The sequence below is a fragment of the Emydura macquarii genome, unplaced genomic scaffold (genome assembly GCF_026122565.2).
Source record: "Emydura macquarii macquarii isolate MOO-44397 ecotype Brisbane River unplaced genomic scaffold, CSIRO-AGI_Emac_v2 contig_573, whole genome shotgun sequence".
Lineage (NCBI taxonomy): Eukaryota > Metazoa > Chordata > Testudines > Chelidae > Emydura > Emydura macquarii.
Genome location: NW_027130710.1, coordinates 316,533 through 337,288, shown reverse-complemented (window position 1 = coordinate 337,288; position 20,756 = coordinate 316,533). Strand labels below are relative to the sequence as shown.

At 59.0% G+C, this 20,756-nt stretch overlaps 1 protein-coding gene across 1 annotated transcript in view; it reads left to right on the top strand.

The window, feature by feature from the left end:
* The window catches only part of SNRNP200 (small nuclear ribonucleoprotein U5 subunit 200), a 38,159-nt gene extending 17,838 nt beyond the window's left edge, over positions 1-20,321 (top strand). The window contains exons 17-45 of the mRNA XM_067540277.1: positions 111-260; positions 617-727; positions 2,846-2,977; positions 3,309-3,497; positions 4,456-4,653; positions 6,409-6,561; positions 6,727-6,807; positions 7,183-7,266; positions 7,877-7,983; positions 8,457-8,575; positions 9,135-9,289; positions 9,733-9,922; positions 10,545-10,718; positions 11,423-11,583; positions 11,829-12,056; positions 12,520-12,711; positions 12,796-12,974; positions 13,748-13,899; positions 14,441-14,549; positions 14,718-14,826; positions 15,489-15,678; positions 15,859-16,023; positions 16,279-16,400; positions 16,866-17,009; positions 17,172-17,348; positions 17,669-17,829; positions 17,989-18,070; positions 18,392-18,484; positions 19,086-20,321. Coding sequence (XP_067396378.1) covers positions 111-260; positions 617-727; positions 2,846-2,977; positions 3,309-3,497; positions 4,456-4,653; positions 6,409-6,561; positions 6,727-6,807; positions 7,183-7,266; positions 7,877-7,983; positions 8,457-8,575; positions 9,135-9,289; positions 9,733-9,922; positions 10,545-10,718; positions 11,423-11,583; positions 11,829-12,056; positions 12,520-12,711; positions 12,796-12,974; positions 13,748-13,899; positions 14,441-14,549; positions 14,718-14,826; positions 15,489-15,678; positions 15,859-16,023; positions 16,279-16,400; positions 16,866-17,009; positions 17,172-17,348; positions 17,669-17,829; positions 17,989-18,070; positions 18,392-18,484; positions 19,086-19,229 — 4,251 coding nt within the window. The 3' untranslated portion in view covers positions 19,230-20,321. The remainder of the gene's footprint in view (positions 1-110; positions 261-616; positions 728-2,845; positions 2,978-3,308; positions 3,498-4,455; positions 4,654-6,408; positions 6,562-6,726; positions 6,808-7,182; positions 7,267-7,876; positions 7,984-8,456; positions 8,576-9,134; positions 9,290-9,732; positions 9,923-10,544; positions 10,719-11,422; positions 11,584-11,828; positions 12,057-12,519; positions 12,712-12,795; positions 12,975-13,747; positions 13,900-14,440; positions 14,550-14,717; positions 14,827-15,488; positions 15,679-15,858; positions 16,024-16,278; positions 16,401-16,865; positions 17,010-17,171; positions 17,349-17,668; positions 17,830-17,988; positions 18,071-18,391; positions 18,485-19,085) is intronic.
* The last annotated feature ends 435 nt before the right edge of the window (positions 20,322-20,756 follow it).

Below are 20,756 nucleotides of genomic sequence, written 5' to 3'. Positions count from 1 at the left end.
GTCTCCTACGCCCCTCGCTTTCCTGAGCACAGAGAAGGGACTGGCACAGGAATCTCTGCAGCTGCTGTGGCCTTTTCCCCGTTAACAGTGCTCTGTGGTATGTTGGATAGGTGCTGGTGTTCGTTCACTCCAGGAAGGAGACGGGGAAGACGGCTCGAGCCATCAGGGACATGTGCCTGGAGAAAGATACACTGGGCCTCTTCCTTCGGGAGGGCTCAGCTTCTACAGAGGTCCTGAGGACAGAAGCCGAGCAGTGCAAGGTAACTGGCAGGCAGAGCACTGAGCTCATTGCCTCAGGCTGTGTGGTCTGGCTTGTGTGTTATAACAATCGAACAGACTCGGGTGTACAAAAATATTGCGGGTCACGGGCTGTACGCTTGCCGTGTTGCTCTGGAATCTGAGCTTTCTCTCCCTTTTGTTGCTACGCTCTTTCACAGCGTTCAACCAAAATCTCAGTGTCCCCATTCCCCCGGGCGTTGCTGGTTTCAAGGCAGTATGAGAAACCGGAGCTTGTTAATGAGTGCCGGAGCCCTCCAGGATTTCCCCTGGCCTGCAGTGTGTCCTGTGGATTCACTCTCTAAAGAGCCCGACTCAGTCAGTTGTCTCTTTGCTACAGAATCTAGAGCTGAAGGACCTGTTGCCGTATGGCTTTGCTATCCACCACGCTGGGATGACCAGAGTCGATCGAACGCTGGTGGAGGATCTGTTTGCTGACAAGCACATTCAGGTGAGTTCTGGCTCCCCCAGTGTCATTACCGCTCCAAGTGTGCTGGGACGGTCCCTGTGAGACCCTTGAGCGGTACGTGACGGTGATCGCTGCTTCGGCGTGTGTTGGGATGCTCGGTCGATAGACTAAAATTGCAAGTCTGTTGATTGTCGTGTCTTAATGAAGCTAGGGCTCACCGTGACACCCGAGGCGCACAAACTGGGTTGTCTCTGGTGGCAGGCCAAGGCTCCAGCACAGCGAGTGAATGGGTCATGGAACAGGGTGTAGCTAGGAGAGGGCAGGTAAGCCTTTCCTTCACGCCTAGATGGGCATCGATGCTCTCGAATATCTCTTTAGCTGGCTGGCTCAACAGCAGGCGGCGGGCTTCCACCTTGGTGACTGTCATGGAGGATCATCTAAGGTTCGGTCATGACTAAGACGACGATTTAGTCACTGGTGACTTTTTCTGCTTCAGTGGCTGTGGTGGGGGCTGGAGCTGTCAATCCCACCTGGCGGTCACCCTCCCGCCCCCATGGACAGGTCATGGACTTCCGTGACTCTTACTAAAATAACCGTGACGAAATCTGAACCGTGTTCATGACCTGTGACTCAGTTGCTGCTTGTGGCATGATGCATCAGTGATGCCGCTCTGGTAGTTACCCTCGCGGGCAGCACAGAGGGCTAAGGGAAGAGATGTTCTACGGCGGGATCAGCAGTTTTCTGTTTAGCACAGGATAACATTGTCCCCCTTACTGCTAAGCCCTTTACAAAGTGGGGATCATGACACTGGTGTCCTGTTTTACAGATGGAGAAACTAAAGTCTGGAAAGGCTAGATTGCCCTTAGATGTGTGAGCTCTTTGGGGCAGGGACTGTCTCTTTGTTCTGTGTTTGTACAATGCCCAGCACATGGGTCCTGATCCATGACCCGGGCGCCTGGGTGCTGCTGCTGTGTAAATGAGAGGGGCCGTTGTGACAGATTGACAACAAATGTCTTCCAACATCCTGCATGAACTTTACTGAGGGCTCGTCTACGTTTGAAACACTCCAGTGGCACAGCTGCCCCGCTGCAGCGCTTCAGTGTAGACGCTGCCTACGCCGATGAGGGGTTCTCCTGTCGCTGTAGTTAAGCCGCCTCCCCAAAGGCTGTATTTAGGTCGACAGAAGAATTTTGCCATCGACCTAGCGCGGTCTACACCGGGCATTAGCTCGACGTAGCTGAATCTTGCAGGGGTGTGGATTTTTCACACCCCCGGGAGATGTAGCTGTGCTGATGTAAATTTCCAGTGTAGACTAGCCCTGACTAATGCGATCTCTGGAAGGTATTAAGAACTTCAAAGGCTCTTTGGAACAATATATAAGAAATGGATTTCCTAGAAAATGAATACAAATGAAAAGGAATACAAATGACTCACTTTTAGAAACTATGCCCCAGGGAAGAAAACCCATTGTCTGCTAGTTACCTGCTCCTGGAAACTCCACATCAAAGACCCCGGAGCTGTGTAAAGGGGGGGGGACGGGACTAAACCTGTTTGGGTGTGTTTGTTCTGAGTTGAAGCTGTGGTGAACTGGAATCCCTTGGGTTGGGGTTTGAAGGGCTGCTTCTGCCAGAATCCATGTCAAGGTTGAGATGAAGCTCACTAGCACATGTGCAGCATGCTTGTTGTGCTTTTGACTTTAAGAATCAAGCAGGCTTGCATAGGAAGTGCTGTGTGGTACCTTGTAACTATAGCAATTACACCTGCTAGCCGTCTCTGAAGAGAAAACAAGCCGGTGTCCTTGAGCAGCATCTCTGCTGGGAATAACACACTGAGGTAGGAAACTGTGCAGCCTGGAAATGCTCTGGTCAGAAGGGGGCGAGAAAGGCAGTGTCAGGGATCCAGAAGCCGGAGAGTGGTGCCCTTGGCTGGACCACGGCAGGGGAATGCAGGTGCAGTTGCTCAGAACTGGGCAGGCGTGACTTACCCAAGGGCATGCAGTCCGTGGCAGATCTGAGAATAGGTCCCAGGGCTCTCTCCCCTGAGCTGTGTGTGAACGGAAGGAGACTTTCAGGCACACTTGTCCTGTTAAAACAAGGGCCGGTATCTCTGCTGGAGTTTCCTGTGGGAATGGGCTAACCAACTACTGTGTTTCTGCTACAGGTTCTGGTCTCCACGGCGACGCTGGCCTGGGGTGTTAACCTTCCCGCTCACACTGTCATCATCAAAGGGACGCAGGTGTACAGCCCGGAGAAAGGCCGCTGGACGGAGCTGGGTGCTCTGGACATCCTGCAGGTAAAATGCTGGTGGTAAAACGGCTCTGACTCTCTGTGGCAGGGCTCTCTCCTACTGGAATCTGCCTCACAAATCCTCCATGTGATCAGCTTGGTGCATTTTGACACCACGGCTGCCACCTCTGCCCGCTGTCCCACTCTGGACAGCGGTAGGAATGAGGGCAGGAATGACCCAGAGTGCCATGTGCACCGCCTGCTCTGTAACCATTAGCCAAGCACTGAGATTGGGTTGTGGTAAATCCCCGGGGCACAAGCAGCAAGGGACGTGTTTGGCTTTTGGCTCTGCTGAAAGCTTCTTCTCTGCATCTGACGAAGCCCTTTGTTTGTCTTAGATGCTTGGCCGTGCTGGGAGACCCCAGTATGACACGAAGGGTGAGGGGATCCTCATCACGTCCCATGGAGAGCTGCAGTATTACCTCTCCCTGCTCAACCAGCAGCTCCCCATTGAGAGTCAGATGGTATCAAAACTGCCCGACATGCTGAATGCCGAGATTGTGCTGGGGAACGTCCAGAATGCAAAGGTGAGAGCGTGGGTTTGTCAGCCTCCTCCACGCGCCAGTTGCAACTTCACATAGGTGTAAAAATCTGAACCCACCTGATCTCTGGGCCTGGTTGGCTTGCGAGGATAAGGGTTTCCTGTCTTCGGTGATCAGGGGGCCATTCTTGGACACAACCCGGCCACTGAAAAGGGAGTGGTATTGATATCGACATGTGCAGACTGTAGAGGTGATGAAGCACACATTAAATCCAGTGTAAGGATGAAGGTTTTATTTGTAAATCGATATTGTCTGTAAGTGAAGCATTTTGGCTGTTTCATGACCTTTGGCTTCCTCTTGTTGCCTGAGCTGGGAGGAGAATAGTGTTCTCAGGCAGAGACTGAAATTATTTTTGCTCCCTCGTCCAGGGTTGGTGCTTAGAGAAATGTATTTGTCCTGAACGCGTTTATATCAATCTGTCAGTTTCTGGATCTCCGCTAGGTCTTGGGATATGAGATCTTTACAAACATCTCCTCCTTCTGCCTAGCTTTCTTGGTTGGAATCTCTTGAAATTCCAGCCTGGCCAGTATGTCTGAGATGAACGCTCTCTAGCGCTTGGATGGGGGCTCCCAAGCTGCGAGGATAGAGAGCATTTATTTTGCACTTCAGTAGTTCTGAAGATAATGGCTTCTGAACCTAGGACAGAACTAGTGCAAGAAAGCAGCTGGTATTCAGAGTGGTGCAGGGTAAGGTCAGTTACTCACCAGGGGTAGACTTCTCTCCTCGGCTTTCAGGGCTATACACCATATATTTCTGGTTCTGATGGATCGTGAGGCATCAGACTTCACAACTGCCCCTAGTTACTTGATCTCGCTGAGATCACAGCATGGGAAGCTCTGGGCCTTGAACCAATGTCCCCTTAACTTCCTGCTTCAGGGGCAGCGGTTTGACAGCTCAGCTGAGATCTCGCTGACATTGACGGTGTTCTGGTGTCTATCTTTAGGATGCGGTGAACTGGCTGGGCTATGCCTACCTGTATATCCGAATGCTGCGCTCCCCGACTCTTTATGGGATATCGCATGATGACCTGAAGGGAGACCCGTTGCTGGACCAGCGCCGGCTGGATTTGGTTCACACCGCAGCACTGATGCTGGACAAGAACAATCTTGTGAAGTACGACAAGAAGACGGGGAACTTCCAGGTGAGGCAGGGAAATGGGGTGTGACTAACTGAAGCCACATGGAGGTTTCCTCTGACTGGGGGGAAGGATGGAAGCTGCATCCTAGAGGTGGATACAGGTGCACCCAGCGAGGGTGCTTGGTGTAACAGGATCCCCTGGGTGCAACCTGGAACTGTGTGACCACTGTGCCCCCTTAACTCTCCAGCCTGGGCTGTCCCTCACAAAACCTTGCTAGTGACAAGCAGCAGCCCCCTCCGGGCACTGTTATCACCTAGCCCAGAAGCCTGTGGAGCCCTACACCCAGCTAGATCACAGGAATGTTTGCCTGGCTTGCCTCTCTCACTGTGATGCTGTTGTTAGGTTTGTAGGTTAGAGGTACTGTATTTACACAGGCATCCACAGGCAGGGACACACCCAACTGAATTACATGAATGATCTTCCTAGCTACTCATGAACCAACAACAGCCAATTCCCCCCGGCACCGCACCCCAGAACTGTACCGTCTTGCGCTGGTCAGAAGCCTGGCCAGTGTAAATTTACTATTCAGTTTGCCACTTCAAAGGACAGTGGATATGCACCAGCCTTTGTAATCTGAGGAGATTTCCCAGTCACTTCAACCGAAACACACTGTTTTAGGTAAAATATAAAACGGATTTATTAATAACAGAAAGGTTTTAAGTGATTATAAGTGGTAGGCATAAAAGGTCAGAGTTGGTTACTTAAGAAACAAAAGTAAATCCGCAGTCTCAGATGTACAAAACTAAACAAAATTTGAATCAAGCAGTGTCTCACCCTGCCATGGTATGAACAGAAACCTGTTGTACCCTCAATACAGAGGCTGGAACTCTCCTCCAGCCCGGGACCCCTTGCCCAGTTCAGGAGTCTTTTTCCTGGAGACATGGGGTTGATTGTGGGGGGGGAGTGAAGCCCAGTGATGTCACTTCCCCTCTTTTATAGCTTCTTCCAGCTTGCTGGAAATATCTATGCCTAGTGATGGGAGGGTCGCCCCTGTTGGTCAAGCAGCGTCCGTTGTCTACGTGCTCTCTCTGTGAAGTCTTCATTGTAAACAGTTCCAGAGATGATAGATTCTGTCCTTGTTAGGTGTTGGTGAGCCATTAACACTGCCTGGCTACCCAAGTGTAGTACCTGAAAGGCTGCTTGTGGGTATTTTAGTACCACACACAAACACACGGCATTACTTCATACCTTCCCATTCAATCCCACAGGATATTACTGCTTAGCAGATCAAGACTTTTAAAATGATCCCTCACAAGGCCTACTTTGTGCAACACGTCCCAGTTATGACAGTGGTGAATACGGGGTTCCAGGCTCTGCTTGGAGGCGCAGAGCCACACTTGGGGAGCATAGTCGCTGTTGCTTTGCCTGCTTGGTGCTCTAGTGAGTCACTGGTCTAAACAGACAGAGAAGGGGCGAGTTGGAGTAGCTCCAGATGTAGGTATCTAGCACCACAGTGTGCACTGCTGCTCCTTGCGGAGCAAATTCCCCTTGCAGTCTGGCTTTCCTTTGCTTTGGAAATGGAAGTAGAGAGCCTGGAGTTGGGGGAGGGATCTTCTTGGGCGATTCCTGGCCTCTGAGTGACTCTGCTCCACATATAAGAAGTTGCAGAGCCGCCTCGGCTGGCTGGCTGGCTGGCTCTCATTCAGCGTCTTCCTCTGGACGCCAGGCAGCTCCTTTCTGCCTTGCCCAGACCCCTGGCTAGTGGTGGCTGTGCTCTGCCATGTCCACCTTGTGTTGTTCCTTTCTCCCTCCCCCTAGGTGACTGAGCTGGGCCGCATTGCCAGCCACTACTACATCACCAACGAGACGGTGCAAACCTACAACCAGCTCCTGAAGCCCACCTTGAGTGAAATTGAGCTTTTCCGGGTCTTCTCCCTGTCCTCGGAGTTCAAGAACATCACCGTGAGGGAGGTATGCATCTGGGGTGGTGGGTGGGAGTGGTGCTACCAACGTCTTCTCTCCCGGACCTTGGTGGGAGAGCAGGCTGTTGCTCCCCTGGTTCAGAGGTAGCTGGGTGATGATGCAGTTCGTCCCATCCCGAGCTGTCTTCACCATCCGCCCCTTGTCTTACTGCAGGAAGAGAAGCTGGAGCTGCAGAAGCTGCTGGAGCGGGTCCCAATTCCCGTAAAGGAGAGCATAGAGGAACCCAGTGCCAAGGTGGGCCTCCCCTCTGCCCACCCTACTGGGGAGCTCGGCTCCTTGTGAGAGGAAAGCGCTACGATGCCGAACGGCAAGGGGCACTCCCTGGGTCTGGCCCTGGGGTTCAGGGAATGCTGGATCCTGTTGCCCTGGTGCACTGTCCTGGACAGGAGAATGAGTTGCTTGAAATCTGTGAGCCACGCACAGACTGACGCTTCTCATTTCAGGCTAGGCTGCCTGTCTGCCCTGGGGGTGTCGGAGGGAACTGCAGGGCCTCCCCCAGTACTGCTGCACCCGTCCTGACCAGCTAGGAGCTGGTCTCTCCCACCCGTCTTCCCCTCAGTTGATATCCCATGAAGGCTTGGATCGAACTCATGTTTTTGCTCTCCATAGATCAATGTGCTCCTGCAGGCGTTTATCTCCCAGCTGAAGCTGGAAGGATTTGCTCTGATGGCAGACATGGTATATGTCACCCAGGTGAGTGGGGAATTCACATGGGTGGGAAATCTGCCACTGTCTTGGAATGACTGTGGGCAAATCCCTTCCCCTCTCTCTGCCTCGGTTCCCCTATTTGTGAGGTGGGGCTTACCCCCTCCCTCCCCCAACCCCTGAGGAGCAGGCATTAGGGTTGTAAATTGCTTTGATGACTAATAGGACTGTGAATTGGTACCGGAGCTAATTTCTGGCAGTGTGGCGGGGCCCATGGTTTGTGCTCGACGTGCTCTGCTCACTAATAGATCAACACAAAAACAATTGCAGACGAAGGCTAATTTCTTTTAGAGAGAGACGACGAAATGGTCTTAGCTCTGCAGCAGATCTCGAATCCGAAATCCTGGCAGGTTGAGTCACCTTAACACACGTGAAGCTGCTGGCTGTAGCTGACCCAAGGATCGCTGGTCCCATGTCTGGATGGTAGAGTAGCTGGACGGGAGGAGTAATTTCTTCAATTGGGGCAGGATCAGGGCAGTTAGTTGTCAATTAGAAATCCCCATAACCTAGTCTCCCCGGGGCTGTTGAAGCACAGATCATCATCATCATCGTCATCCCCCCCCCGCCAGCTCTGACAGCTCTCTTGTGTCCCTTCCAGTCTGCTGGGCGGCTGATGCGTGCTATCTTTGAGATCGTCCTGAACCGTGGCTGGGCGCAGCTCACTGACAAGACTCTGAACCTCTGCAAGATGATCGACAAGCGGATGTAAGTGGTGGCTCCGCGGTGCTCTGATTTCTCACGTGTTGTAGGCTTACCGCCTGTAACCAAGCCAGGTGTCTGATGGGCCCTGAATGAAGGCTGTGCTCTATGCCGTTGGCACGGATGGACCTGCAGAGCTTGGTCTTAGCCAGAGAAAGTGTTGCCTCGCGTGTCCTATCCCATGGCTCTTGGGGCCTGAATTCCATGGCCCAGGGATGTGGTAGCGCGGTCAGAGGGCTCTGATTTTAGGGAATGGGTGAGCACCGTCTCTGGACTCCTGGCCTGGGAGTGACTGAGAGGCAGAGACTCTTACCTGAGCAGGGGGGAAATGTGAGCTGTAATGCGGATGTTGTTGCTTGCTGAGGCCCAGTTGAAAGGCTATGCCATGTTCAGATCTGGCTGCTCTCTGGGAGGGGGACGCGCTGTGGACGGCCCTGCATGTTCCCTTGCTTACACCTGCGTTCCTCTCCTCCCCATAGGTGGCAGTCCATGTGCCCCCTGCGCCAGTTCAGGAAACTGCCCGAGGAGGTGGTGAAGAAAATCGAGAAGAAGAACTTCCCGTTTGAACGTCTCTATGACCTGAACCACAATGAAATAGGTGGGGGAAGGGGGTGTCTGTGCCCAGCTGTCCCTGCCTTCGGGCCATTCACGACTTGCACCGCTCTCCCTTCGTTGCTTGGCATGGCAGCTCTGGGGAGAAGGCGGCGGGAGGGGGTTAGAGGGCAGTGCATCCTGGCTTGCCAGCTCCATATCCTGGAAGAGGCGCAGATTTTCCCTGCCATCCTTCTCTAGGCTTCCGCCTCCATTGCAAACACAAGCTGTTGGGTCGCTGCCAGGCTTCTGTGTCCTTAGCCTTTCCCTGGGGCCTGCGTAGTAACGTGTTGCTGTATCTTCAGGGCATGGATCATCCTTTGCTTGTCTGGCACCTCGCACGGTGATGAGGGCATGCTGGCGCTGCCGTGATGCAGATAACATCCGGGGAATGGGTTTGTCCTGAGGGAGCGCTGGGAACAGGGATGCCCTCGGATGATGATGCTCCAGATGTGCTACAGCTGCTTCTTTGGAATGCCACTGAATTCGGGAAGCACTGAGGCTGTGGCCCCGTTCGCTTACCTGTTCCCTTCCCCCCAGTGCTGACCGGGACGTTTGCATTACAGGGGAGCTCATTCGGATGCCCAAGATGGGCAAGACGATCCACAAGTACGTTCATCTCTTCCCAAAGCTGGAGCTGTCTGTTCATCTGCAGCCCATCACCAGGTCCACCCTGAAAGTAGAGCTGACCATCACTCCTGACTTCCAGTGGGATGAGAAGGTGAGAGGTGGCCAGGGAGACATGCTGTCCTGGCAGACCAGCTCCTGGGGGAGGGGGCCGCTTGATGGCCAGACCATCAAACAGACTGGAAAACCTGCCTTCTAGCAGCTGCTGGAATCTGCCAGTCTGCCTAGCTTAAGAAAAGCTTCATTGCAGTCTATTGGTAGCCACATGGGGAACAAACACGTGATACGAATGGCTCTGGGAATTGTTACGGGGCAGGTCTCTGGCCTGCGCTATGCAGGAGGTCAGACTAGATGATCACAATGGCCTGGGAATCTCTGACCATCCAGCCGTGCAGTGGGAAGGGTCTGGAGAGCGGGAGTGCCGTGGAAGAGCTCTAGCCGTGTGGCTTGTGTGGCCAAAGCGCCCAGGCGGCGAGGGTCAGGCTGGGTGAGATCTGGGCACTGGGCTACAAAACCAGGTGCTGTCTCCCCGCCCAGGTGCACGGCTCGTCTGAAGCCTTCTGGATCCTGGTGGAGGACGTGGACAGCGAAGTGATCCTGCACCACGAGTACTTCCTGTTGAAAGCCAAGTACGCCCAGGACGAGCACCTCATCACCTTCTTCGTGCCCGTGTTCGAGCCGCTGCCACCGCAGTACTTCATCCGGGTGGTCTCCGACCGCTGGCTCTGTGAGTCTCCCCCTGCCAGCTGGGCCAGGAGCCCTCCGGGGCAGGAACGTCTTTGCGCTGCATTGCAGGGGGTCTGAGATGCTAGAGCAGAGAGCCTCGCCCAGGCTCTCATGGGGGAAATGCTTTACCAGCCAAGCAGAGGGGTTGGGGACAGGCAGCCTCTGAAAGGGGAATTTGTAGCCCCTGTTTTAGTGGTGGCCCACCGAACTGAACGTGGAACGGGTGGGACAGCGCTGGCTCCCTGCCTGGCTCCCTGGTGCTGCGCACTGGGGGAGGAGAGTGTCAGGCCGGGAGGGTGGCTGGCTGGTGGGGAGCGGCAGAGATCGGTTGGTGGCAAAGGATGGCTTGGCTCAGGGGTGGGGTGGGGAGATGATGGGCAGGTGACCCCCACCCCCAGTAGGAAGGGGAAGAGTTTGCTTTGTGGGAGAAGGAACGGATACAGTTCAGTGCTGGGAACTGGTATTTTCCCCTTGCTAGTGTGGCGTTGCAGCACCCTTGGGCTCCCCCGTTGCTGCAGAGACCTCAGTCCCACGCCCGGCTCCTGGGTGCTCAGTCACTCCAGCGTGTCTAGCTGTGGCTGATTCTCTGTACAAGCTGTTCTCACTCTGCCTTTGGTTCCCAGCCTGTGAGACGCAGCTGCCCGTGTCCTTCAGGCACCTGATCCTCCCCGAGAAATACCCCCCGCCCACGGAGCTGCTGGACCTGCAGCCACTGCCTGTGTCCGCTCTGCGCAACAGCGCCTTTGAGAGCCTCTACCAGGACAAGTTCCCCTTCTTCAACCCCATCCAGACTCAAGGTGGGTCCTGGCACAGCTCCCAGCCCCGAGCTGGGCCCTGCTGCGGCCTCTGATGTGCGTGTAAGGGGAGATCCTCTGCTAAAAGGCACCTTCGGCACGAAAGTCCCTGGCTTCCCTCCCTGCCCTGCACCTTGGGGAAGAGCAGGCGCTCGGTCGAAACAGTGGCCCAGCTTTCTGGGCAAGGGGGAGGCCGCGCTGGGGTGATCAGAAGCCAAGACTTGTCCCTTTTGAAATGCCGTGCCTGGCTAACGGAGGGTCATGCTTCCTGCAGGAGTGGAGGGCTTCCCCAGCCTCTTTCTGCTGGGGGGGGCCCAGATCACCTCCTCCCCCCCGGCCGCCTCCTTGCACCTTCCTCTAAAGCGGCTGGTGTTGGCCTGTGTTGAAGACGGGTTGCTGACCTTGATGGGTCTCTGTTCTGATCCACTCTGGCTGGGTTCTGATCTTAAGCTGCTTCCCAGGGCCCTGACGAACCCACAGTGCTGTCCTGGAGGGGCCTCCTCTGGGCTGAGAGTGCCAGTCGGCCTGGGGGGGGGCTTTGGCCTGCCAGCTCGGAGGCCGGGGTACCAGGAACGTTTTCCTAGTGGGCTCTGGGCAGAAACCCCGACCCGCTGTCGGGCGTGGCGTTGGATCAGTGGTGTTGCCAGCCCAGGAGCTGCCGGCAGTGCAGGTATCCGGAGGTAACCAGGCGTTCTGTCTGTCCCCAGTGTTTAACACCGTCTATAACAGCGACGACAACGTGTTTGTGGGCGCCCCCACGGGGAGCGGAAAGACCATCTGCGCCGAGTTCGCCATCCTGAGGATGCTGCTGCAGAACTCGGAGGGGCGCTGTGTCTACATCACCCCCATGGAGGCCCTCGCTGAGCAGGTGAGACCCCCAGCCCTGTCTCCCGGGCGTGGGTGGGATTCCTTCTCCAGCCCTTTGCCTGTCAACCCGGTTCCCCAGGAGGTGTGGGGGCCCCTGTCTCCCGGCTCGTACTTGGCTGCCTTGCCCCTCAGGATTCCCTGGTCCTCCTGCCCCGTCTTTCCCCCAGAATCTCCCTGTGACCCTGAGGGAGCCCCGCCGAGCGCGCTGGCCCAGGGCTAACAGCATTGCCTGTTGTGCCCCGGCAGGTCTTCCTCGACTGGTACGAGAAGTTCCAGGAGCGGCTCAGTAAGAAGGTGGTCTTGCTGACGGGGGAGACTAGCACGGATCTCAAGCTGCTGGGCAAGGGCAACATCATCATCAGCACCCCCGAGAAGTGGGACATCCTGTCCCGCCGCTGGAAGCAGCGCAAGAACGTCCAGAACGTCAACCTCTTCATCGTGGACGAAGTGCACCTCATTGGGGGCGAGAACGGGGTACGGCTACTCTGCCTTGGTGCCCGGTGGGAGGGGCTGTCCCCTCGCCTCCTTTCTCTGCGCTGCCGTCCCTTAGTGGAGCTAGACCGGAGGGGTGGCTAGTACGTGTAATGTACACGGGGCAGGACTGCGCGGCATGGCACTGCCAGGAAGGCCAGCAGTGCCAGGGTTAAGCCGGGGGCGAGAATGGGACTGCAGGCCTGCATTGGAGGTGCGGAGGAAGGGCTAATTCGGGGGCACACGGCCCTGCGCCGGATGGGAGGCGGGGAGCGGCGGGATCTCTGTAGAGGCTGTGAAGGTGCCGGTGTGGGAGCCCATGGCTGAGGGGTTGGCGTGATACCCCTCAGCTGCTCTGATGCTCCTTGCTGAGCGGCTCAGGGGCTGGGTGGGGCCTCGAGGCCTCTCGCGAGTCAGAGTCAGGGGCTCCCCCCTGTTGTAACCGTCCTGTGTGTCCCACCCACAGCCCGTGCTGGAGGTGATCTGCTCCCGGATGCGCTACATCTCCTCCCAGATCGAGCGGCCCATCCGCATCGTGGCCCTGAGCTCCTCGCTCTCCAACGCCAAGGATGTAGCCCACTGGCTGGGCTGCAGCGCCACGTCGACCTTCAACTTCCACCCCAATGTGCGCCCGGTGCCCCTGGAGCTGCACATTCAGGTAGGGACGCGGGAGGAGCCCCCCCCGCCGCGGCGCTTCGGGCAGTGGCTTCCCCATTCACTGTTCTGGTTTCTCTCTTCGCAGGGCTTCAATATCAGCCACACGCAGACCCGCCTGCTGTCCATGGCCAAGCCCGTCTATCATGCCATCATGAAGCACTCGCCCAAAAAGCCGGTCATTGTCTTTGTCCCGTCACGGAAGCAGACACGCCTCACGGCCATAGACATCCTCACCACCTGTGCCTCCGACGTCCAGAGGCAGCGGTATGAGCTGGGGGTGGGGGACAGGGCGGGGGGCTTTCTCTGAAGACTGGGCAGGCGTTCAGGGGGTTTTTCCTCGTCCCTTCTCTGACCCTTCCCAGCGGAGAGGCTTACAGACTCCCGGGGTGAGGGGAACAGTGGCTTGGATGAGACAAAACAAAGCTGCTGATCGTGTCTGATCACTGAACGTGCTGTGATCCATCCCGCTGGCCTGAGTGTTCAAGCTTCTGTCCGTCTCCCCGGCCTCCACCTGCAGGTTCAGCCACAGAAGAGATTCACCTTCCCTCTCCAGGCCAGGCTCAGGTGGTGTTGCTGTGAGCTGTTAAAAAGCCACTGTGTTCCACCCCAGAGCGGCTGCATTTCAGGCCGGGTTAAGTGACCCATGTATGTGTCCCATTTAACTCCCCTAATGGCCAGGCACTGAGACCCTGTGATGAGGGCGCTATAAAACAAGGGTGCTTTAAGTTATGCCCCCTGTATCAACAGGGAAATTGAGGCATTGAGCTGCAATGATTTAATGCAGGTCAGTAGTCAATAGCTGAGCCAGCCTGACCCCGGGAGTCCTGGCTCTTGGTCCCCTGGTCTGAATGCTGCTCCTAGAGCTGGGCATGGGACCAGGGGTCCCGGCTCTGCTTCCTGCTCCGGCCGTGGGGTCCCACTGAAGGGGTGTGCGGATCCGTCCTGTCCTCTACCCCTGCGTGTGAGGGTGGTTCTGGGGCGGGCGGGGATCTTTGCTGTGCCCTCATGGCCAGCTCTGCTCTGCTCCTCCCCGGCAGGTTCCTGCACTGCACAGAGAAGGACTTGGTGCCGTATCTGGACAAGCTGAGTGACGGCACCCTCAAGGAGACGCTGGTCAACGGCGTGGGCTACCTGCACGAAGGGCTGACGGCCCTGGAGCGGCGCGTCGTGGAGCAGCTCTTTGGCTCTGGTAAAGGGACGCAGCGAGGGCGTGTTTGGGTGCCCTTCCTCTCGCTCGGTCGGCCCCGGTCACACATTGCTGTCATCCCCTCCTGCAGAGGGGGAAACTGAGGCACGGAGGGGGTGACTTGCCAAAGCCACCGGGGCAGAGCTGTGGGGAGACCCTGGGAGTCTGGACTCCGGCCCTGTGCTCTGCTCACTGGATCCCACCGGCGCCTCTGTGTAAGCCATTCCCCGTGACTGCGTCGCGCCCCGTGGAGCTGGCCAGCCAGGCGTGGGCAGTGCTCCATAGGCAGCAGGAGGGTTCGAGCCCCTTGCAGGGGTGGCGAGTGGCTGCTGCTTGGCGCACGCGTTCCCGAGCAGCTGGCTGCCTCTGAGCCGTAGAGAGACGGGTCCGTGTCCAGTCCCCGGCCGTTCCCAAGGGGGTGTGGCGCCTGCACGAATTGACACGGCTTCAGCTCGCTCCCCCCGTGCCCGGGGTTTGCTTGGAAACCGTCCTGCAGCTCCGTGCGGGGCTTGCCCTCGTGGCTGACGGCTCCTTGCTCCCTCAGGCGCTGTCCAGGTGGTGGTGGCCTCGCGCAGCCTGTGCTGGGGCATGAACGTAGCTGCTCACCTGGTGATCATCATGGACACGCAGTACTACAACGGCAAGATTCACGCGTGAGTATCCCGGATGGCTGGGGGAGCGGGGCAGCGCCCGTGCCTGCGGGTGGCTAGCGAACGGGGCTATGGTCCCGAAGGCGCCTTTCCCCTCGCTGGTGGTCGGGGTGGCCCAGCACGCCGGGTGAGTGGGCTCACGGCAGACGGACTCTTTCTCCTCTGTCTCAGGTACGTGGATTACCCCATCTATGACGTGCTGCAGATGGTGGGCCATGCCAATCGGCCCCTGCAGGACGATGAGGGGCGCTGCGTCATTATGTGCCAGGGATCCAAGAAGGTGAGTGAGGAAGGAAGATTTCTCTCTTCTGCTCACCGCCCGGCTAGGGCCTGGATTTCCCGTCCCAGCTTTCGTCAGATTGGCCCAAGCCTCCATCTTGGGAACAGGCTGACTTGGTTCGAATGCTGCCCTGGACTAAACGCCATGCCCCGCTCCAGGCGTTTTACAAACCCGACCTACGAAGATCACCTCCACTGCCCCAGAAATGCAGCCACCTCTGGGTGATGCTGCTGGCCCGTGCACGGCAGCGCCGCAGCACGGCTTAGGGCAGGCACGCTGGATGTGCTGGATTCCCACTGGAGAGGGCAGTTAATTCGCCAGCTTTGGAACAGCCGAAACACTGGCACCGAGCTCCCCCCGCCCCCACCACCTCCACGCCCATCTGACTCGTCTCCTGTGGCTCCCCCTGGCTTTGTTGCTGGATGTGGCCCATGGCTGTAGAGCTGCAGCCCCAGGGTTGGTGTTTTGTCATCAGCTTTGAGAGCTCTCGGGGTCCCGGTGGCCCGTGCTGCTCCTTTGTGCCGCTCTGTGGCGGGGCTGGCATCCCAGTGAGGCTGTTTCTCCAGCCGATGGCGAGGCGGCTGAATCTGTCCCACGGGGCAGGTTTCGCTTTCCCCTGAGTTTGACCCCTGGCCTGTCTGGCTCCGTTCTCCCTGCTGCAGGATTTCTTCAAGAAGTTCCTGTACGAGCCCCTCCCGGTGGAGTCTCACCTAGACCACTGCATGCACGACCACTTCAACGCCGAGATTGTCACCAAGACCATCGAGAACAAGCAGGATGCTGTGGACTACCTCACCTGGACCTTCCTGTACCGCAGGATGACTCAGAACCCCAACTACTACAACCTGCAGGGTGAGCCGCCGGGCGGCAGGAAGCTCGCTGCCTTGCGTGGGGATGTGATGCGCCCTGGGCAGCCGGCACTTCCAGCGCTAATCCGTCCCCTGCCGCGGCCGCGCACGGGCAGGGCGGCCTGGCTGTTCGACCTCTGCTGGGATGCCTTGTCCGCCTGACCCCAGCCTCTTGTGTTCGCAGGGGTGTCTCACAGACACCTGTCGGACCACCTCTCGGAGCTGGTGGAGCAGACCCTCAGTGACCTGGAGCAGTCCAAGTGCATCAGCATCGAGGACGAGATGGATGTGGCGCCCCTCAACCTGGGGATGATCGCAGCCTATTACTACATTAACTACACCACCATCGGTAAGGCTGCACCCGGCAGGGGTGGGCAGGCGGCTGCTCCCAGCGCGCCGCTGCCGTGAGTGGGACCTGCCCTGACCTCCTGGGGGCAGGGGTGGAGCAGCGTGTTGGCCCGTCAGCCCTGCAATGGGCTGGCGTGTCAGAGCTGCGGGGACGTGCTCTCGCCGCTCCTTGGACGCGTGTAGGGCCGCCCGGCAGCAGCGGGTGGTGTGATGCGGCACGGCTCCCCTGACCCCTCTCCCTGCGTTGCCCCCTTAGAACTCTTCAGCATGTCTCTGAATGCCAAGACCAAGGTGCGAGGGCTGATTGAAATCATTTCCAACGCCGCCGAGTACGAGAACATCCCCATCCGGCACCACGAGGATAACCTCCTGCGGCAGGTGAGGGCCGGGCCTGCGGCCGGGATCCAGGCCCTTGGACCGAGCTTCGGGGAGCAGCCCGGATTCTGGGGTCTCAGCTAGATCTGCCGGTAGCTGCTCGCTCTGACGCTTGGCGGACCAGGTTGCCCCAGACGGTGCTGTCTGCACCCAGCTCACCCTCTTCCCTGAGGGCTGTGTTGCTTTCAGTGTCGGCGCCGAGGTGGGATCCGTCCCGGAGCAGTGCTCCGGAGAGATCCCCTGCCGGTGTGGTGCAGCCTCGGGGATTTATTCACCCGGGGAGCGTGCAGGGGGTTGCAGCCTTCTCGGGGGTCACCTGCCACCCAGCAAAGGCACCTGGGGGCAGGCCGGGGGTGACCGTTGGCTCTCGTTTTGGGTGCGAGGCTGCGGCAAGCTACAGCGCCGGGTGATGGCCCCGGCCCGTGCCAGGCTCTGCTTCCAACCGACTCCACTTCTCTTCCTCCTCAGCTGGCCCAGAAAGTTCCTCACAAACTGAATAACCCCAAGTTCAACGACCCCCACGTCAAGACCAACCTCTTGCTGCAGGCTCACCTGTCCCGCATGCAGCTGAGCGCGGAGCTGCAGTCCGACACGGAGGAGATCCTCAGTAAGGTACGGCGGGGGGGGGGCTGGTCGAGTGGCCAGGCATTCATCACGGGGGGGCATCGGGAACTTCCTCTGCTGGGGGCGCGGCTGGCACAGGGGCAGGGGCTCTGCGGGTGTCCGTGCCGCCCTCCCTGCCATTCTGCCGCCTGCTGGCTCTCTCCCATCCAGGCCATCCGCCTGATCCAGGCCTGCGTGGATGTCCTGTCCAGCAACGGCTGGCTCAGCCCGGCCCTGGCCGCCATGGAGCTGGCCCAGATGGTCACCCAGGCCATGTGGTCGAAGGACTCGTACCTGAAGCAGCTGCCGCACTTCACCTCGGAGCACATCAAGCGCTGCATGGACAAGGTGAGAGCTGGGGACGGGGACGGGGGTGCTGAGTGCCGGCTGGGGGCGCCCGCAGCCTAGGCTTAGGTGCCCGCTCTGGTTGTTCGAGATGGGTCGAACGTTGGCTACGTCTCAGCCGGTGCTTGGGTAACCCCTTGCCCCGCTGCCCAAGCCGTGGCCTGGTCTGTTAGGGTGGGGCGCACTGGCTCTTGAAGCCAGGGGATGGCTTGGCCCTGGCTCCCTGCCCGGCGCGGGCCGTGTTCCTGGCACTGCCGACGGCGCAGGGGGTGCTCCTAGCCCTGAGGCTGTGCTCGGTGCCTGCACTGTCCCCTCCGTTGCAGGGCGTGGAGAGCGTCTTCGACATCATGGAGATGGAGGACGAGGACCGCAGTGGCCTGCTGCAGCTCTCCGACGCCCAGATCGCCGACGTGGCCCGCTTCTGCAACCGCTACCCCAACATCGAGCTCTCCTATGAGGTGGTGGAGAAGGAGAGCATCCGCAGGTGAGCTGGGAGAGCGCTGAGGAGTGTGCAGACCGCTGAATCCTGGCTCCAGGCGCTGGGGTGGGGTGGGCTGGGCTGGGCCCAGTGGCTCCAGGCGCTGGAGTGGGGTGGGGTGGGCCGGGCCCGGTGGACCCAGCTAACCCTTGTTTCCGTCCGCAGTGGAGGACCGGTGGTGGTGCTGGTGCAGCTGGAGCGAGAGGAAGAGGTCACGGGCCCCGTCATTGCTCCCCTCTTCCCCCAGGTACGTTGGAGCCCTGGCGGGGGAACGGCTGCCTTCGTGGCCATGTGGAATGGGCTTGGGCCAGACGAGGTCCCCACATAGACCCCCCGGAACAGAGCTGGCCGGGGTCACTGAGCCGGCTGTGGGAACCGCTCTCTCTGGCTGACGTGCTGGGAGAGCTGTCGTACCCTAGGGAGATGAGCCGGGCACTGGCCCCCAAGCCTGGTGGCTGTGGGCTCCTCGCTGGCCGGCCTGGCTGGAATTGCACTGTGGGGGGGGTCCTTCCGCCGTCTCAGGCCGGGCCTGGCGACCACTGGCCCCTGACTCTCGTTTTGTCTGCAGAAACGTGAGGAGGGCTGGTGGGTGGTGATCGGAGACTCCAAGTCCAACAGCCTCATCTCCATCAAGAGGCTGACTCTGCAGCAGAAGGCCAAGGTGAGCCGTGGGGCGGAAGGAGGGGACATTGGCGCGTCTGTGCTGCCTCCCAGTGGGGCCCCGGCTGTGGGCTTGGGTTAGATCAAACCAGCCTGTGCGGCCCAGGGCACCCGGGGCCAGCGCTCTGGTACGCCCGTGTGTTTCCGAAGGGAGCATGGCTTAGCGCCTGGGCCCCTGGCTCGCGCACATACAGGCTAGCTGGAGCACAAATCACAGTGGAGCCGTGCCAGCCATGAGTACAGACCTGCCCCGATCCTTCAGGTAACTGGGCCTGGCTCAGCCGGTCCGTTGCTGCCGCTGCGTGTGCTACCGTTCATACCCTGCCGGCTCGTGTCGACTGCGTACGTGAGCTGGGAATCAGCCCTTGCTCGTGGCGCAGACAGCCCGAGAATGGGGGCGAGGCTTGGTTCTGCCCCTGCCTCAGTGTGACCGTGGGCAAGTCACAACCCCGCTCTGCCTCAGTTTCCCCATCTCACCTGGGGCTAATGCCCAGAGCACGCAGGGCCACGTCGCCCTGCACGCTAGAGAGACGACCACTGGGGAAGCCCCTTCCCTGCCCAGGGGCGCTGACACCAGCTCACAGCCGCCTTTGTTCATTTAGGTGAAACTGGATTTTGTGGCTCCAGCCACGGGCGCCCACAACTACACCCTGTACTTCATGAGCGACGCCTACATGGGCTGTGACCAGGAGTATAAATTCAGCGTGGACGTGAAGGAGGCAGAGAGCGACAGCGACTCAGACTAAGCCCGGTCTCGCCCCAGATGCCGTTGGAGCACGGCTGGCCTGGGCACCACGGAGCCGTGCCGTCGTGCGGAGGGAACAATGGGCGCAGCTCTGGCTTTCGTTTTAATGTGTCCGTCCTTTAGGACGGTGGCCGCGTTGGCCCCTTCCCACTAGCGGGAGCGGGGCCTGCCTGCTTGTGTGGGGCAGCCTGGCCCAGTTAAATCTTAGCCTCCCCTGGCAGTTGGGAGCGGGCGTGGTGTCTGCCCCCTCCTCACCGCTGCCGGCTTATCTCCCGGAGCCTGTTTTAGGGGCCGGTGCCGACGCGGCAGGCTTTGTACAGTGGTTTTAGACAGGAGCTGGCCCTCAATAAAGCTGGTTAGAAACAAGCTCCCATCTCTGGCGTGCTGCGGGATAAACTTGGGCAGGTTTCAGCCTGGATTGTTCCTCCGTTGGCCGGAGCCTGCCGGGCCTGGCACTCGCTGGTGGGAGGAATTTTGGCTGGTGAACGTAGCGTGTGAGCAGCGATCCCACCCTCAGAGCCGTCCCGCTGCCGGGCAGGACTTGCTCAGGCCTGATCCTTCCTCAATGCTGCAGTCCCTGTATCCCTGCCTCTGCCGCGGCTGCTTTTCCAGCTGGGGAACAGAGCTGGCCTCCCCTTCATTTCCTAGATGCGGGGCAGCCGCCCAGCCCTATTCCCTGCCACCAGTGGTTGCGGGGCAGTTTCTGGGTAGCTGGGGCTCCGGTGAGAGACCTGGGCTCCGTTCTAGCTGCTCTGCCTCACGTTCCCCAGCTCGAAAACGGAGAACTTGCCTTTGCAAAGCACCAGGGACCGGGGCCAGCTTGTGCGCGCTGTTCACCTCCGCCTGCCGCGGTGGGGTTCCCGCTAGGAGCCGAGTTTAGCCCCTCGCAGGGTCTCGAACTCGCTGGCAGGAACCAGCCTGCCCCGCTGACAGCGTCTCCCCCCGGCTCCTCGCTGCAGGGCCGAGACTGAGCTGTCCACCGCGGCCTGTTCCCTGTTGGGAAGTCAGCACTGGGGCAAGGCAGGTCTAAGATGGATTGTCTGGGCTCCTGGTAATGGCCCCAGCTGATACAAGCAGGGCTGTGTGTGCTGCGCCGTGTCTGAGCCTGCCTGCGCTGGCCACCTCAGGGCTCTGTTCCTCCATCACCCCCCAAGCTCCCAGGTTCCACCCTCCCCCCGTGTCTTTGGCTGCCAGGTCAGTCATTGATGGGGTCAGTGCTAAATGCTATGGGGCAGAGTGGCGGTGGCAGGGCGTTAACAGCTGCCTTCAGCTGGTTCTTTGACCTCGAGCCAGCTGGGCGGGTGCTGAACAGGATGGGTGGCTCTATCTCCCGCTGCCTCCCCTGCACGTGCTGCTCCCGGGCCAGCCGTGCCTGCAGCTCTGCCCGTCTGGTGTGGCCCCGAGGGCAGGCCCTGGCTGCCGAGATTGCCAGCAGGCTGTGGTCACGCAGTGGCCAATCCTAGCTGCCCCTGGCTGAGCCAGCGTGACCCTGCGGGGCCTTTGCCGGCCAGGCCAAGGAAGGGGAACC